Below are 16,454 nucleotides of genomic sequence, written 5' to 3' on the forward strand. Positions count from 1 at the left end.
GGTTAGGGTAAAGCCCAACATTTAAGTCTTACATACAGGGCGCCTGCTTTACGCTATGAGGTCCCTAAGCGGCCCTATGCGGTCTTCGCAATGACTGTTTAGATTAGCTACCCAAAATTTTTGTTCCCCAATAGCTTTTGTTCCATTCGTGTTTTTCTCCATTCTGCTTTTTAACCAGGCGTTAATTTTTTTAATAGTTAATTTAATTACACGTGTATGTCCCAGTCGCTGTTTTCCCCAAAGAGTTATGTTTTCACGATAGTTACATTAAGTCGATAGATAGGTAGGTAGGTTAGGTTCGTTAGGTAGCTTCAGATGCCCGAAGGGCAAACCGCCCAGAAATAGGAGCCCCGCGTAGCGGGGCTCCGTCGGCTCAGGGTAAGAAGGGCTTGTTCTCGGAAGTATTACTCTTTGGGGAAAAAAGCGACTGGGATATACGCGTGTGATTAAATTAACTACTGAAAAAATAAACGCCTGGTTAAAAAGCAGAATGGGGAAAAACGCGAATGGAACAAAAGCTATTGGGGAACAAAAATTTTGGGTAATTAATCTATACAGTCTTCGCAATAACTTCCACGTTACGTTTCACATCAACCACTGCGGCTGTATCCCTGATACAGCCCATCGAGGAAAACTTTTCCCATACAGTTTGTATGAAAATGAAAACTTTTATTTTTCACATGCTATTTTTTATGAAAATTATTTTTAAAGCGAAATTTTCATAACTACAATATATTATGCTGAAGCGATCAACATCAAAATCAAAGTGATTTGTAAGAATTAGTTAGTGGTAACCGTTTTCTGCCGAAATGGAAATTGTATGAAAGAAGTACCTACTGTCTGTCGCTATTCTACCCTCTGAAACGTAACAGGACTGATTGGCGAGATAGAAAAATGTGAATAAAATTTCACGTTTTCTCCATAGTAAATGTATAATTTTGTTACCTACTCAAAAATGTGACTCACACGCCAACAGCACTAAGCTATCAATAGAAGCGTTTTTGTAGTTATCGGTAGAAGAATTCGCGACACTCAATTGATAATAAGAATAACATACACTTAACTTAAAAAAGAATGTTAAATTTATTTCAAAAAAATGGGTTTGAACCATGTGGGTATCTCAGCTATTATCTCATTTTTTTTCAAACAAGAGATCTTTTGGTGGTTAGTCGGCAGGACAGCTCTACACATCCATCTTATCTTAAGCTATGCTCGCGAGGTCTACAGCTCACAGAGCCACTAGTTTTTATACTTTTTAATGATTTTTAGAATATGAAAATTATAAAAAGTATAAAAATTATGCAATCCTTGTATTCCACGCATTTAATTTCATTTCAACGAGCCGCCTGCTACAGATTTCTTGAAATTGCCGCGTTTTTTCAGGTTCAACTTTCATTAGCCACACTATTATCAATTTGCCAATTTCGTGATTATTCTTTTACACGGCACATAAACTTATGCATAATTTATCGATATAAAAAGTCGACACAGTCACATCCCTAGCAAATTATCAAACTTATGACACCGTACGTAATTGAGAAATAACAAGCATATATGCATCTCTTTTCGGCACATTATTTAATTCGTAAGGAAGTAAAGTACACTATACATATTTGAGAAGCATTTTTGCCCGACTTCTATGCTTTAGTCATTATTCTGAGGTCGCACGTCGCACCACCCATCAAATCCAGGCAGACTGGCAGACAGCCCAGCCAACCCAACCGTGACCCAACCAAACCAAGTCCAACCAACCTCTTCTTAGGTCATTACAATAGATTTGCCTACTGTCTCTCACTTCTCTTATCTCACAGCAATAATTTTGATAAATTTGAAATGAAGTAAGTTTAGATTGATCGCGTGTGTTATGGTGCGATACCATATATTTTGTTTTACAACTGTGCAATGACCCGTTGGGCAGTTTCGCATCTATTATTATAGAGATCGATTAATTTGTATCTTATTTTTAGGTTGCTTTTATAAGTTACAGTTCTGCCTCTATATATTTTGAATTGAAGACCACGAAGAACCTACAGAAGGGATTGGAATACCAATAAGATGCAGTACACTTCTGATGAAGCCTACGCTCGACTCATTAGCCACAAGATGACCGTACCACAAAGGATAAAGGTATACAAGCAGTTAGTTCAGCCTCGATTTGGTTGGATTTGGAAGCTATCTAAAACCATTATGTCTCTGGTTTCTAGGCAACTGGTGACATAATGGATGACGAGACCCAAAACGGTTTGGGAACAGGATGGGACTATGCCAATGAAAAATTTGATATGAAGGTACCAGAAAGGATACTTGTAGTTGGACAAGATCAGCACATTGGTGAATATTGTCTTTCAATTTACTTACTTATTTTTAATTACAATTTTCATTTATAAAGTATGCTGGTTTAGAGGAGATAAAGAGAAGAATCACAATTGGATTAATAGATTGCTCTCATTTCAAATATAAATGGCAACTTAAAAATAGATATGTATTAAATGTTATATGAACTAAACAAAAATACAGATTTCGCTCTACTTACATGAGAGGATATTAAAAATTAACATCAAAAATGAATAAAAAGTGTTAAAATAGTATCTAGTTCAGCCATGTGCTCGCTTTTAATAATAATATATTTATTTTCCAAATAGACATGACATGAAACATTAATAATTAAATTAAAATTAACTATAGAATATGTACAAAAGCTGCTTAGAGCAAACAATAGTCCTCACACTGAGGACTGTGGGGCATTAAACATAAGATTTAGCAACAAGATGCGTAGGATACAGATCTGATAATTAGGGGCAAATTTTAAAGTCATATAATACTATATCGACTCACAATAAACACAAAGAACTATCCTTAACTGAACTTATCTGTACAGATATCCTCCGGGTTTATGTAACTTTGTCTACATGGAATTAGTAATTTAGATAATCAACTCAACTCATCTCATCTCGGTCGGTGCAACTCAGCTTGGTTCGGGTCTTTATAACTTTCGGAAATATAGCCAAATCTCACTCTCCCGGGTAACTGATCTGATAATTGGACCCGGGTATGTCCTTAAAGTGCGTCCGGACCCGGATATGTCCTTAAACTACGTCCAAAAGAGAGGTATGGGCACTGTGAATGACATCTCGCTTTGTGTGGTAGGGCACAGGACAGCGGATGTCATTCCAGATCTAGAGCAGAGCCCAACTGGGGAAGTACCTCCACCTTACAGAAAAACCGCAGCCAAATAACACTGGACCCTACTCATAGTGTTGTGTTCCTGCCGGTAAGTAAGGTTGCCAGAGCTCAATGAGGGAGAGGAGTCTTAGGGTCGGCAACGCGCGTGTAATATCTCCGGTGTTGCAGGCGTCCATAGGCTACGGTAACTGCTTACCATCAGGCGGGCCGTATGCTTGATTGCCACCGACGTGGTATAAAAAAAAACATTCAATGAAAAGGGCACCTGCCCACTTGCCCAGCCCACAGTTTTTGACAGATTCCAAAATTTTTTTTTGCAAACAGTAGGCAATCTATCTGGACCGAGAGATTTTTTCCATTCTTCCACATCTAACTTCACAATGTCTATATTTTGTGCCTGTATGATTTTTAAGTTAACTTACTTTAGGAGTTGATTGATTCATCATTGATTATATTTGTCTGTTTATTTGTGAAGTTAATATCTGCATCATTATATGTATTCATGAAATGATTTTCTGTTGCCTAAGGGCCACCCCTGAGTCCTGACCCCACACTAGCGTCTTTTGAGCGTCGGCGTCTAGTCTAGTCAGCACTATGGATATGGAAAATGAGGTCGCTGTGCAGTGAGATGCTATAGTAGTAGGGTGGCGAACAGGCGAGCAGGTTACTTTTCATGTCGCTCATGTCGTCTCGGACATGGGTATATTTGGTATCAGTACATTCAGTATGATGTCCTGAATACAAATATATGAGATGACAAGCGCAAGTGGTGGGGGTAGTTGCTGTGACGTCATAAAGTTGGCAGTACAACGTTTTTTTACTTTTTAGGGTTCCATACCTCAAAAGGAAAAAACGGAACCCTTATAGGATCACTCGTGCGTCTGTCTGTCTGTCTGTCCGTCTGTCACAACCTATTTTCTCCGAAACTACTGGACTAATTTGATATTTGGTATATATATGTAAGTTTGTGACCCAAAGACGGACATGTAACGTTAACCAATGAATTTTAAACACCACCGGGGGCCACTTTTTCAAACTTTATTGTGTTACATATCAAATGAAAGAGCTCATGGTGAGAAACTTAAATATATATTTTTTTATAATTTTAGGATAAACAGTTTAGAAGTTATTTAAGAAAATAGGCAAAAAATTACCATTCCCCCTCCTTTATCTCCGAAACTACTAAGTCTAAAATTTTGAAAAAAATACACAAAATAGTTCTTTACCTATAGACCACAGGAAAACCTATTAGAAATGTGCAGTCAAGCATGAGTCGGACTAAATTACTTAGGTTTTGATCCGACCCCAACGGGTTTTTTAAAGAAATTTCACTCACAAAGTATACAACTTGTACAAAATGAATCAATTAGGTTGCCTATCTTTTTTTTAAAGACATTTCACTCAGTTTCACATAAAAAATACATTGTTTAAATTCTGTAATGTACGGAACCCTTGGAACGTGAGTCCGACTCGCACTTGGCCGGTTTTTTCTTATAACATACCATGTGGGGTACCAAATGAAAGTGTTTTATGAGTAGATCACAAATATATAACATACTGTAACATTTTCACTACTTGGACTAACTAATTATTAGAAAACGTTCAAAAATTTCACAATCCCCATTGTCTTTGAACTGCTCTAACTGAAAATTACTGAACGGATTATTCCAAAATACATACCAAGTTACTATGAATATCCTCTATATAATGTTAAAAAATAATTAACCAGATATATCCAAAAATAAAAAAAGTACAATCAGTTGAATAACAGTATAATTTTCTGTTACATTAAACTGCAACTATTACTAAAACAAACAAAAAACCTGACTATTTACATATGTATTCTTGAAATGGTCTTTTCACTAGCTTTCATTCGGTACCCATATTGCTATAGTAGGAAAAAAGAATCAACTCCCCCCCCCCTATTTTTTCATTAGCGGGCGCCATTTTCAGAATTTATATAGCCTATGTCACTACCACAATTCTGACGAATTCAACCACATCTCATATGCCAAAAACCGTCCAACCGTTTAGGCTTTAGGGCGTGCCAAATAAATTGACGCGTCGCGGCAATCCGGGGCGGTATTGTTTTTTAGGGTTCCCGACCCAAAAGGTAAAAACGGGACCCTATTACTAAGACTCCGCTGTTCGTCTGTCTGTCACCAGGCTGTATCTCATGAACAGTTGAAATTTTCACAGATGATGTATTTCTGTTGCTGCTATAACAACAAATACTCGTTGATGGTGCACTCCAGACAATGAAATAAAGAAGACAGCATCTTTTGCTTAACTAAAAGGAGGTAAAACCACCCACGTTTCTAGTAGCATTTCGTTTCTGTAATCATCAGAACTGCGTTTTGACAAAAACGGGACCAATCTGTATGTATATACTTACAATCAAAAAAAGCATTTTCAAAATCGGTCCAGAAATGACGGAGTTATAGAGTAACAAACATAAAAAAAAGAAAACAACCGAATTGATAACCTCCTCCTTTTTAACCGACTTCAAGATTTCAAAAGGAGGAGGTTATCAATTCGGTTGTGTTTTTTTTTTTTTTTTTGTTAATGTTTGTTACTCCATAACTCCGTCATTTCTGGGCCGATTTTGAAAATTCTTTTTTTGATTGTAAGTATATACATACAGATTGGTCCCGTTTTTGTCAAAACGCAGTTCTGATGATGGGATCCATAAGGAATCGAGGGAACTCCTCAAATGTTAAAGGCTTACATATAGTGATTTTAGTATTTTCATCAACAAATCAAGCACTTACATTTAAAAAAGTGACATTTGATGAAGTGGAACTGCTGATGATGATCAGAACGGAACTCTTTAATGACGCATAGTTCACGTTTGGCGATTTGTCCTCTTCGTTATGTTTGTTAAGCAAGTTAGGTTTTCAAGAAACATTTTTGTCAAGCTCGAGTTCTGATGATGGGATCCATGAGGAATCGTGGGTTCTCCTCTTTATGTGAATGGCATACTTATAGTGATTTTAGTATTTTTATCAACAAATCCAGCATTTCCATTTTAAAAAGTGACATTTGATGAAGTGGAACTGCTGATGATGATCAGAATGGAACTCTTTAATGACGCATAGTTTACGTTTGGCGATTTGTCCTCTTCTTTATGTTTGTTAAGCAACTTAAGTTTTTTAGACATATTTTTGTCAAGCTCGAGTTCTGATGATGAGACCCATGAGGAACCGAGGGAATTCTCAAATGTGAAAGGCATACATATAGTGATTTTAGTATTTTTATCTACAAATCCAGCATTTCCATTTTAAAAAGTGACATTTGATGAAGTGGAACTGCTGATGATGATCAGAATGGAACTCTTTAATGACGCATAGTTTACTTTTGGCGATTTGTCCTCTTCTTTATGTTTGTTAAGCAACTTAAGTTTTTAAGAGATATTTTTGTCAAGCTCGAGTTCTGATGATGAGACCCATGAGGAACCGAGGGAATTCTCAAATGTGAAAGGCATACATATTGTGATTTTTGTATTTTCATCAACAAATCCAGCATTTACATTTAAAAAAGTGACATTTGATGAAGTGGAACTGCTGATGATGATCAGAATGGAACTCTTCAATGACACATAGTTCACGTTTGGCGATTTGTTCTCTTCCTTATGGATCCAGACCCAAACTTGGACCCGGACTCGGACCCGGACCCGGGTCTGGACATGGACCCCAACTCAGATCCGGACCCGGACCGAACTCTGACCCAAACTTGGACCCAGACCCGGACTCGGATCCGGACCCAGACCCGGACCCGGAAATGCTACTAGATAAGTGGGTTAGGTTAGGTTAGAACTGTGACCCTTACAGAAACGAAATTCTATCAGAAAAGTAGGTTAGGTTAGAACTGCGACCCTTACAAAAACGAAATGCTACTAGAAAAGTGGGTGGTTAAACCTCCTTTTCTACATTATTAGGCAATATTATAATAATTAGGCAATTAGGCAAAAGATGCTGTCTTCTTCATTTCATTGTCTGGAATCTAAGAGTGCACCTTAAACAATAAGTAAACTTTCAGCGGCATCCCCCATTGAACTCAGTTTTTTTTTCTTAAAAATTATGAAATCTTGAAGTCGGTTAAAAAGTACGGAACCCTCGGTGCGCGAGTCCGACTCGCACTTTGCCTGTATTTTTTTTCTTACTATAGCAATATGGGTACCAAATGAAAGCTATTGAAAATACCATTTCAAGAATATATGTAAACAGTCTGGTTTTTATTTATTTTAATAATAGTTGCAGTTTAATGTAACAGAAAATTATACTGTTATTCAACTAGATGTACTTTTTTGATCAATAATTATTAATTATTTTGCTTTTCTTATTTTTGCGCTTTTGAATTTGGAACTTTCTTTTATTTCTATATGAGTTCAAAACTCGAATTTAATTTGTACTTGTACAAGTACACGGGGACTTAAGAGGCTATAGGATATAATCAAACGGAGACTCCTTGTCTGTTTGCCTATAAGATACGTTATATATGGTGGACCTTCACCGATACGTCTGAGGGATGAAACTTATATTTTATGGAAGAGAATATGTTCCTGAAAATAAATAAATAGGGTTGTCTAAAGAAATATGGTCAAGGCTATTTTTAATAAATTTTTGAAAATATTATTTTTTCTTCAAATTTCAACGACTTGTCTGATGAACGAAACAAGTTCCAATGGAAAGTATACAACTAGTACAAAAGGAATCAATTAGGTTGCCTATCTTTTTCCGGTCACTATTATGAGGTTGCCGTGTTTAAACAGGTGAGTTTTTATCGATAATTGCACTCATCTGTCTGACGTTTAAATTATATATCAAAATGATGGTAATTTTATTGCGAATACAGTGGCTTAGGGTTGCCTGCGAAAATCCGGTCACAAATAAGGGTTGCCAGGCTTTTAAATAAAATAAGAAAGTCTTCCCATTTAGCGATAACTCAAAAACGGCTTAACTGATCACGATTGTTTTAACCTTTTTCGTAAGTGTTTATTAAGCACTATTTTCATGATTTTTTTCATATTGTTAGGAATGTTAGGATCGTTGGTTCAAATGTTAGAAGGAAACCCTTTTTTTTTTCTTTCTAAATGATTATTTCCGAAATGATTCACTTTATCAAAAAATGTTGTTTATAGACTATTATTTATTTTGTAAGACCTACCTACTACGACCAACGACACCCCACACTATAGGGTTGAAACGATAAAAATAATCGCTTCTAAAGGAACAAAATGTGTTAAAATTGTTTTTTCTTTCAACCCTATAGTGCGGGATATTCAAAATATTTAGATCAGTACGGTTTTTACTCAATATTATTTTTAGTCGCTTTTGGCGACATGTGCATGCATGCAATGTGTGTGCATGTGCCGGATATTGTTGGATAGGTCTTTTAAAATGAATAGGGGTCTTCAATAATCAATTCTAAATAGTGAAAATTTTCGGAAATAATCGCTTCGAAAAAAAAAATGTGTGGGTTTTTTTTTTCATTTCAAACCTATAGTGCTGGATATTGTTGGATAGGTCTTTTAAAATGAATAGGGGTTTTCAAAAATCAATTGTTGATAAAGTGAATATTTTCGGAAATAATCGCCTCGCAAGAAGCTTTTTTTTTTTCGTTTCAACCCTATGGTGTGGGATGTCGTTGGATAGGTCTTTCAAAATAAATAGGGGTCTTTAAACAACATTTTTTGATGAACTGAATCATTTCGGAAATAATCATTTAGAAAGAAAAAAGAAGGTTTTTCCTTCTAACTTTTAAACCATCTATCCTAAGAATATGAAAAAAATCATGAAAATAGTGCTTAATAAACACTTTCGAAAAAAGTTAAAACATTCGTGATCAGTTAAGCCGTTTTTGAGTTATCGCTAAAAGACTTCCCTTCTTATTTTATTTAAAAGCCACTGTATTCGCAATGAAATTACCATCATTTTGATATATAATTCAAGCGGCAGACAGATGAGTGCAATTATCGATAAAAACTCACCTGTTTAAACACAGCAACCTCATAATAGTAATAGTGACCGGAAAAAGATAGGCAACCTAATAGATTCATTTTGTAAAAGTTGTGTACTTTCCATTGGAACTAATTTCTTTCGACAGACAAGTCGGTGAAACTTGAAAAATTTTTTTTTCAAAAATGTATTAAAAATAGCCTTGACCACATTTCTTTAGGCAACCCTATTTATTTACGTTCAGGAACATAATATATTTTTTAATACAGTTGCTCAAAAAGTGCTACTTTTCGTGGCTGTTTAGCGTGCGGAAAGTTGGTTTACGCGAACTTCCGCACGTGTATCGAACGACGTTTTTTAATACAGTTGCAAAAAAATAAGAAAAACAACAAGTAAGGAATTCGAAACTTTTATATTATTAATTCTGTGACATCATTGACATTGACATTATGAAGAGGTGTTTTTTTAGCTGGGTGTTATTATTATTGAAACCACTTCAATGAAAGTTTTTTTTTTAAATGCATGTTCTATAAGACAGAAACAATTGTAAATATAAAACATTGTACTATTATTACCCAAATATCGTTAATTACGATTATTTGTGTATCGTACATTTATAAAAACAATATCGAATGTTGCCTTTGGAAACTTAAAGCAGAAAGAAAAAACGCCTCTTCTTTGACAGGCGTTCCGTTTTATTCAGACAACTTATTAAGAACGGTTTTCAATATTCAATATTAAAAAAAATAGACGTGTTATAATGATGAAGAGGTAAGTAATAAAATATGAAATATGTATATTTTTCGTATTCTTACTTTAACAGTAGGTTTTTATGTTGATTACGACGTTTAAAGGAAACTAATATTAACACTCATCAATAAGTAGTCATGAATTGTAACAAGAATAAATTTAAAAAAATTGGAAAAGTAAAAAGCATATCTCGGTACTCCTTAAGTAATGACATACTTTCCGCACTAGCATCGAAATGTACTATTCTTTCATATAATATTAGTTTCATCCGTCAGACGTTTCGGTGAAGGTCGACCATATGTATAACATATCTCGGAACGTAATGTAAGGTAACTATATTTATTGCTAGAATTAATACCGATCTTATTGGGCAATTTAAAGATTCGTAATCAATAATTAATAATATTTTATTTATTAAGGGATAGTCAATTGACTCTTAGGACAAGTCACGTGGTCTGTCACGTGACTTGTCCAACGGATCGACTGAGGGGGTAGACTGGCGGGAACAGCCGGTTTAAAAACACAAGCGAGCACCTGGCCAAGGCATTCTGTCGCGAGCCTTGGAACGAGACGGATCTCTCGAAAGAGCGCTGTTTGATAGTTATAAGAAGGATTGGTGGATGTATGTTAGTAGGTAATATAGTGTAAGGAGTATCAGGAGTAAAAATGTATGTGATGTTTTTATCCTGACCTAAGGACCCCAATCGTAAAAATAGCCATGACAGATAAACGTCAGTCCATACATTGTGTATGACCATTGGCCGCCTATTTTCGACAGAGGGGTACGCCTGTTAATGGCTACTACGTTTGGTTATATGCACTAAGTTGCTTTAGCTTCTCTGAGAAAAATGGCAAAACAGACATTGGATAACATAGATTGTTCAGAAGTAAATAATAAAAAATGAAAAGCAACTTCATATTCACTTGGAACTTAAGTGATCTGTTAGGTCTAAGTCATTATTTTTTTAATTATTGTAAAATAGCATTTTAGGTATTTGAAATATGAAACATATGTCCTGTAGCCAATATACTGGTATAAAATATCTTATAAAATACACCTGAATAGTCGCCATCAGATATATCTTAGCGCCCAAGGTGCTCAAATATTTCTGAGCAGGACACAATTCACTAAATTCTGCACACTGCAAATACCAATTATATCATAACTGCTGTAATGTCATAAATATCTTAGCACGATGTTATTCAATAATTTCTTTGCATACATCCAGCCAAAAATATCTGATCGCATAAAATGTCAAACGTATCTAAGCAATAAAGGCGATCACAAATATCTGCACATTTGAGGAAAATATACCTTAAGTCATTGCGTTAAGGTTTAGGAGTGCAATGCAACAAGTGTCTGTCTTCATATGAAAAATGATATCTGTCAGTTTTTTGTATCTATTTACGAAACGTTTAGAATACTGAATGCCAGTATCAAATATAACTGGACCCTTGAAGTCTTACAACTGTCCATGATGCTGGATCTCAAGCTTACTGGTTCGTAAGTAACGAAGCGCGACCGTCCACTTATTAATAGCCGCCCAAACAATTATAAAGCTAATTTCGTATTTTGAATTTTGACAATTCACGAGAAGAGTAACGTAACGTTATACGATATGTTTGTCCCTTTTCAACAGTCCTGTCATCCGATGCTTATATTAGTGGGAGCTGTGTGAAAGTCAAGTCAAAGAAGCAAATGTCAGCAATTCGTAACGCTTGGTTTTTGTCACCGAGCGCATCGCGAAATGAGAACTAATATAAGCCTGGCCCTCCATTACGTATAATTGCAAGGAAACTTGGGACCAAGTTATATTAGTCAATTCAAAGGTCTACCAGTTGAAAACAAGACGTGTTATGAATATCGTCGCTATACTTACTCAACCTCATATCTGCAACAATAATTTGATTGAAATGTCGCTTTTCTTTCATTCGGAATACGGGTGTTTTTGTCATCAAATGAGTGTTGCAGATACGAGGTTGAGTAAGTATAGCGGCGATATGCAGCCTTGTCCGTATTTTTAAGTTTTACCGTTAGAAAATTGACAGCCTCCGTATACCAGTCATTTCTATGCTCTCTGAGCCTTTTGAGTGTAAGCAATCTTTTTAGGGTTCCGTACCAAAAAGGTACAAAAGGAATCCTTATGGTGCGACTCTGTCCGTCTGTCTGTCTGTCTGTCACATTGCTAAATATCCCGAGAACTACTTAAGCTATCGATTTGAAATTTGCAATAGTCATGAAGAACTCTAACCCAAACACATTAAAAGTGTAATTTTTCAATATTTTTTTTTATAATTATGGAAAATGCCCAATATAAAGGGGGAAAACTTTCAAAATCTAGTTGCTAGGTCGAGTGGGATATCTTTTGAAAGAGCTCAAACCGAATATTACAAAACAATTTTTTTTTCATAGTGAAAAATGAAGGAAAATGGTAAAAAAATTCCATTCCCCCCTTATCTTCGAAGTTCACCAACTAAGAATTATGAAATGTTTACACTAATAACATTATCATAAATATTACAGGAAAAATATAATCACACCTCTATCTTGAATACTTTTTTTCTATTATCAAAAAACATTTGTAATTTAATTTGCATTTTAAGCCCATTTACCACCAATACTTGAAATATCTATGAGATTACACTAAAACCACTTTACTTGAAATAAAAGAAAAATTGTTATATGATAAATAATTATCCCAGAAAAACCGGCCAAGTGCGAGTCGGACTCGCGCACGAAGGGTACCGTACCATTACGGAAAAAAACAGCAAAAAAAATCACGTTTGTTGTATGGAAGCCCCACTTAAATATTTATTTTATTCTTTTTTTAGTATTTGTTGTTATAGCGGCAACATACATCATCTGTGAAAATTTCAACTGTTTAGCTATCACGGTTCATGATATACAGCCTGCATGGTTACAGTTTATTATTTATTTATTATTAAACTACTCTGAACAATCTACAATTATTCGCAGGCAGAACCCCGTGCACCGCCAGGAGATCATATTTCCGTGAAAATACGATGGAAATATTTATGCACTACATCTGTACTCAGTTGTTGGGTTTGATTGTCTATGGTCTTTAGTCATAGTTGAAATATCTGTTTCGTTTTCAAGCAAAAGGCACCACATTGTCGCTGGCCATAAGGACGCTCTGACAGGTTTTTCGTATAAAGATACAAGCAATTTTCGTCCTTATGGTAAGCGACAATGTGGTACCTTTTGATTAAAAATGTCATATTTGTCAAATCGTTACTTTAACTATTAGCTAACAAATTATATGACATATGACAATGACTTAAGGTATATTTTCCTCAAATGTGCAGATATTTGTGATCGCCTAGATACGTTTGACATTTTATGCGATCAGATATTTTTGGCTGGATGTATGCAAAGAAATTATTGAATAACATCGTGCTAAGATATTTATGACATTACAGCAGTTATGATATAATTGGTATTTGCAGTGTGCAGAATTTAGTGAAATTTTGTCCTGCTCAGAAATATTTGACCACCTTTGGTGCTAAAATATATCTGATGGCGACTGTACAAGATGATTTGTATGGAAAATGTTTTTATGCTAGGTACTAAAGCTCCGCCTCGAGAAATTCAGCTTGATAATGCAGTACTCCCCACTGATCCAGGGATGATCCGAGTGAACACGCCTCCTCGTGTGATCACTCTCGATCAGCACTACTTCCCATCAGCTGATGACTTTCAGGAGAGTATGCCTAACTCTCCTCCCAGGAATGTAAGAATGTACAGATCTCAAGCGGATGGTGCCCTGTCACAACCACATGTCGATCATTTTAATGACTCAACTATGACAGAATCAAGGCTGGTTCTAAGGTAACTTCAAAATAAATTATTAATCTTAAACCAAATATTTCTCATTATCAATATAAAGCCATTGTCATAGGTAGCGAACGCCAGCTCGCGAAAATCGATTCTACACCCCCCGTATATTTTAATGGCACTCCGATTCCTTACAGCCAGAGTGTAAAAGACCTAGGCGTCTATCTAGACAGCACCCTGAGTCGGAAGATACAGGTAGCTGAAATTTGCCGAAAAGTCACTGGATCTCTACATGCCCTTAACAGACTTAAACACTTTTTACCCGTTAAAACAAAAAAATTATTAGCACAGACATTAATCCTACCCATAATTGACTACGGTGATGTGTGTTATCCAGACTTAAATGAAGAGCTCCTGAACAAGTTAGATCGTTTACTAAATAACTGCATTCGGTTCATTTTCAGTCTTCGTAAATACGTCCATGTCTCCTCTTTCCGCTCTAAACTCGGCTGGTTTCCTATACGTGTTCGTCGAAATATTCGCATGCTTTGCACCCTCTTTTCTGTTATTAATGATCCCCAATCTCCCGAATATCTCAAATCTTTCTTCAACTACTATGATGTTTCTCGTGTCCGTCAACTTCGCTCTACTCTTCTTCTTTCTTTGTCCATACCATCTCACCGAACAGGTTTCATGTCCTATTCTTTCTCTATTCAGGCAGCTCGCCTTTGGAATAGTCTCCCTGTTAAAATTAGACAGTGTCCGAATAGATTTGCATTTAAAAAATCCTTACGTGAGTACTTTGCTGGCAGAACGATGAATTCTTAGTGTTTCTGTTTTGAAAGTTTCATCTGATATCTTATGTATTTGTATGTATGTATATTATATGTATTTATATGAATATTATATATACAGATATATGTATGTATGTCTATGCCTATGCATTATTTAACTTTACTTGTATATATGTTATCACTATGTTGCACCGCCTACAAATTCTCTGCTTTGCCCGAAGGTAGACTGGTAGAGAATGCCTCATAGCATTAAGTCCGCCTTTTGTACGATTGTATTTTCTTTTGTGCAATAAAGATTAAATAAATAAATAAAGCTTTTGGAGATGAATTTAAAACTATACACATTTAATTATTAACATTTTTTTCTGCAGAGATCCAACACCTCCAATGGGGGCTGGCGAAGGTCTCTCCACTGCTGAAGAAATGGTGCATTTACGACGACAGATAGTCAAATTAAACAGGCGCGTAATGTCGATCGAAGCTGAACAATTACAGAGACAGCAAAAGGAGAAAATAGCTTACGCTATTGGCATTGCTTACTTGTTGTTCAAAGTTATTGCTTGGCTTAATCGATCCTAATAAGTTATACAAGGTATTTCTCCAATTCCCCATGTAGATGTCGATTTTAAAATGCATTAAAGAGGTCTAGGTAATTTTTAAATGCAAAAATGGAATTCGAAAATGTACTACTGCCTAAATGAAATTTACTAAATGAGTAATTTTGTTCAGAAATGTAATGTAGGTTGACGTAATGTTTATAGAAAAGAACGGATAAGTTGAAAGTTTTATTGCGTTGCATACTACTATAATCTATTTTGACCGCTCAGATAATTCTGAGCTACAATTGTATAATAATATAGTTGTGCATGCATGCAATATTTACCAGTGTAACGCTGAAAGTAGACAACTATGACATGTAAAAATGTATTTTATTTATTTGTTTCTATTGTTTCTTCTAGTACTTAGGTAACTTTTTTTATACAATTACATCAGTTGGCCACAAGAAAACTATATCTTAAGGAAACAATTTACGTTATAAGGTATAACATGTGGTCTTCAGAACATTACAATTTCTTGTACATTGATGTTATAAATTTTAGATGTACATAATAATTCAACCATCTTACTTGAATAATGAAATCTAGTTCATTGCCCTGTTAGTATATAGATGACACCTATGTAATGAGTTACATTTTATCCCAATAAAAATTTGACTAAAGAGTTCTTTTTTTATAAACGCACGCAGAGATGAACCATAGACATTACATAGATGAGCTATACGCGTGCGCCCGTGAGGGACAGAACATACGTAATGCGACAATATCACAATATGATTGGTCGAGTAGATTTGTAGCTCACCATAAACCATAATAAATATACGGTGGGGAATAAAAAAAAGTGAGACTGACAAGGACAATAGAGGGACGGTTTTTGGTCTAGGAGTCTTCTGGAAATCGATTTTCTCGTCTCGGACATGGGTATATTTGGTATCAGTGCATTCAGTATAATGTCCTGAACAGAAATATATGAGATGACAAGCGCGAAAGTGAGGGGGGTAGTTGCTGTGACGTCATAAAATCGGCAGTACAAAGTTTTTTACTTTTTAGGGTTCCGAAGCCAAATAGCAAAAAACGGAACCCTTATAGATTCGTCATGTCTGTCCGTCCGTATGTCACAGCCACTTTTTTCTGAAACTAAGAACTATACTGTTGAAACTTGGTAAGTAGATGTATTCTGTGAACCGCATTAAGATTTTCAAACAAAAATTAATTTTGGAGGTATACTTAGAACTGCAACTCGATTTTTTTTAATCAAACCCTTATCTATGGATAGGTCTTCAAAAATTATATTGAGGTTTCTAATATCATTTTTTTCTAAACTGAATAGTTTGAGCGAGAGACACTTCCAAAGTGGTAAAATGTGTGCCCCCCCCCCCTCTGTAACTTCTAAAATAAGTTTGGTTTGTGGTTGTTT

The 16,454-nt window shown here is 35.5% G+C and overlaps 1 protein-coding gene across 1 annotated transcript; it reads left to right on the plus strand.

Moving 5' to 3' along the window:
- Positions 1 to 1,676: 1,676 nt before the first annotated feature.
- Positions 1,677 to 15,605, plus strand: LOC134753699 (transport and Golgi organization protein 11). The gene is made up of 5 exons (XM_063689635.1): positions 1,677 to 1,838; positions 1,968 to 2,127; positions 2,205 to 2,331; positions 13,476 to 13,740; positions 14,852 to 15,605. The coding sequence occupies exons 2-5, from the start codon at positions 2,056 to 2,058 to the stop codon at positions 15,057 to 15,059; spliced, it is 672 nt and encodes a 223-aa protein (XP_063545705.1). The 5' UTR covers positions 1,677 to 1,838; positions 1,968 to 2,055; the 3' UTR covers positions 15,060 to 15,605.
- The last annotated feature ends 849 nt before the right edge of the window (positions 15,606 to 16,454 follow it).

This window comes from Cydia strobilella, chromosome Z (assembly GCF_947568885.1).
Source record: "Cydia strobilella chromosome Z, ilCydStro3.1, whole genome shotgun sequence".
In the NCBI taxonomy this organism is placed as follows: domain Eukaryota; kingdom Metazoa; phylum Arthropoda; class Insecta; order Lepidoptera; family Tortricidae; genus Cydia; species Cydia strobilella.

Coding starts and splice junctions, on each gene's coding strand:
- LOC134753699 (XM_063689635.1), top strand. CDS start 2,056: ATGCAGTACACTTCTGATGAAGCCTACGCTCGACTCATTAGCCACAAG. Junction 2,332..13,475: donor TGGACAAGATCAGCACATTG/GTGAATATTGTC, acceptor TTTTTATGCTAG/GTACTAAAGCTCCGCCTCGA. Junction 13,741..14,851: donor GAATCAAGGCTGGTTCTAAG/GTAACTTCAAAA, acceptor TTTTTTCTGCAG/AGATCCAACACCTCCAATGG.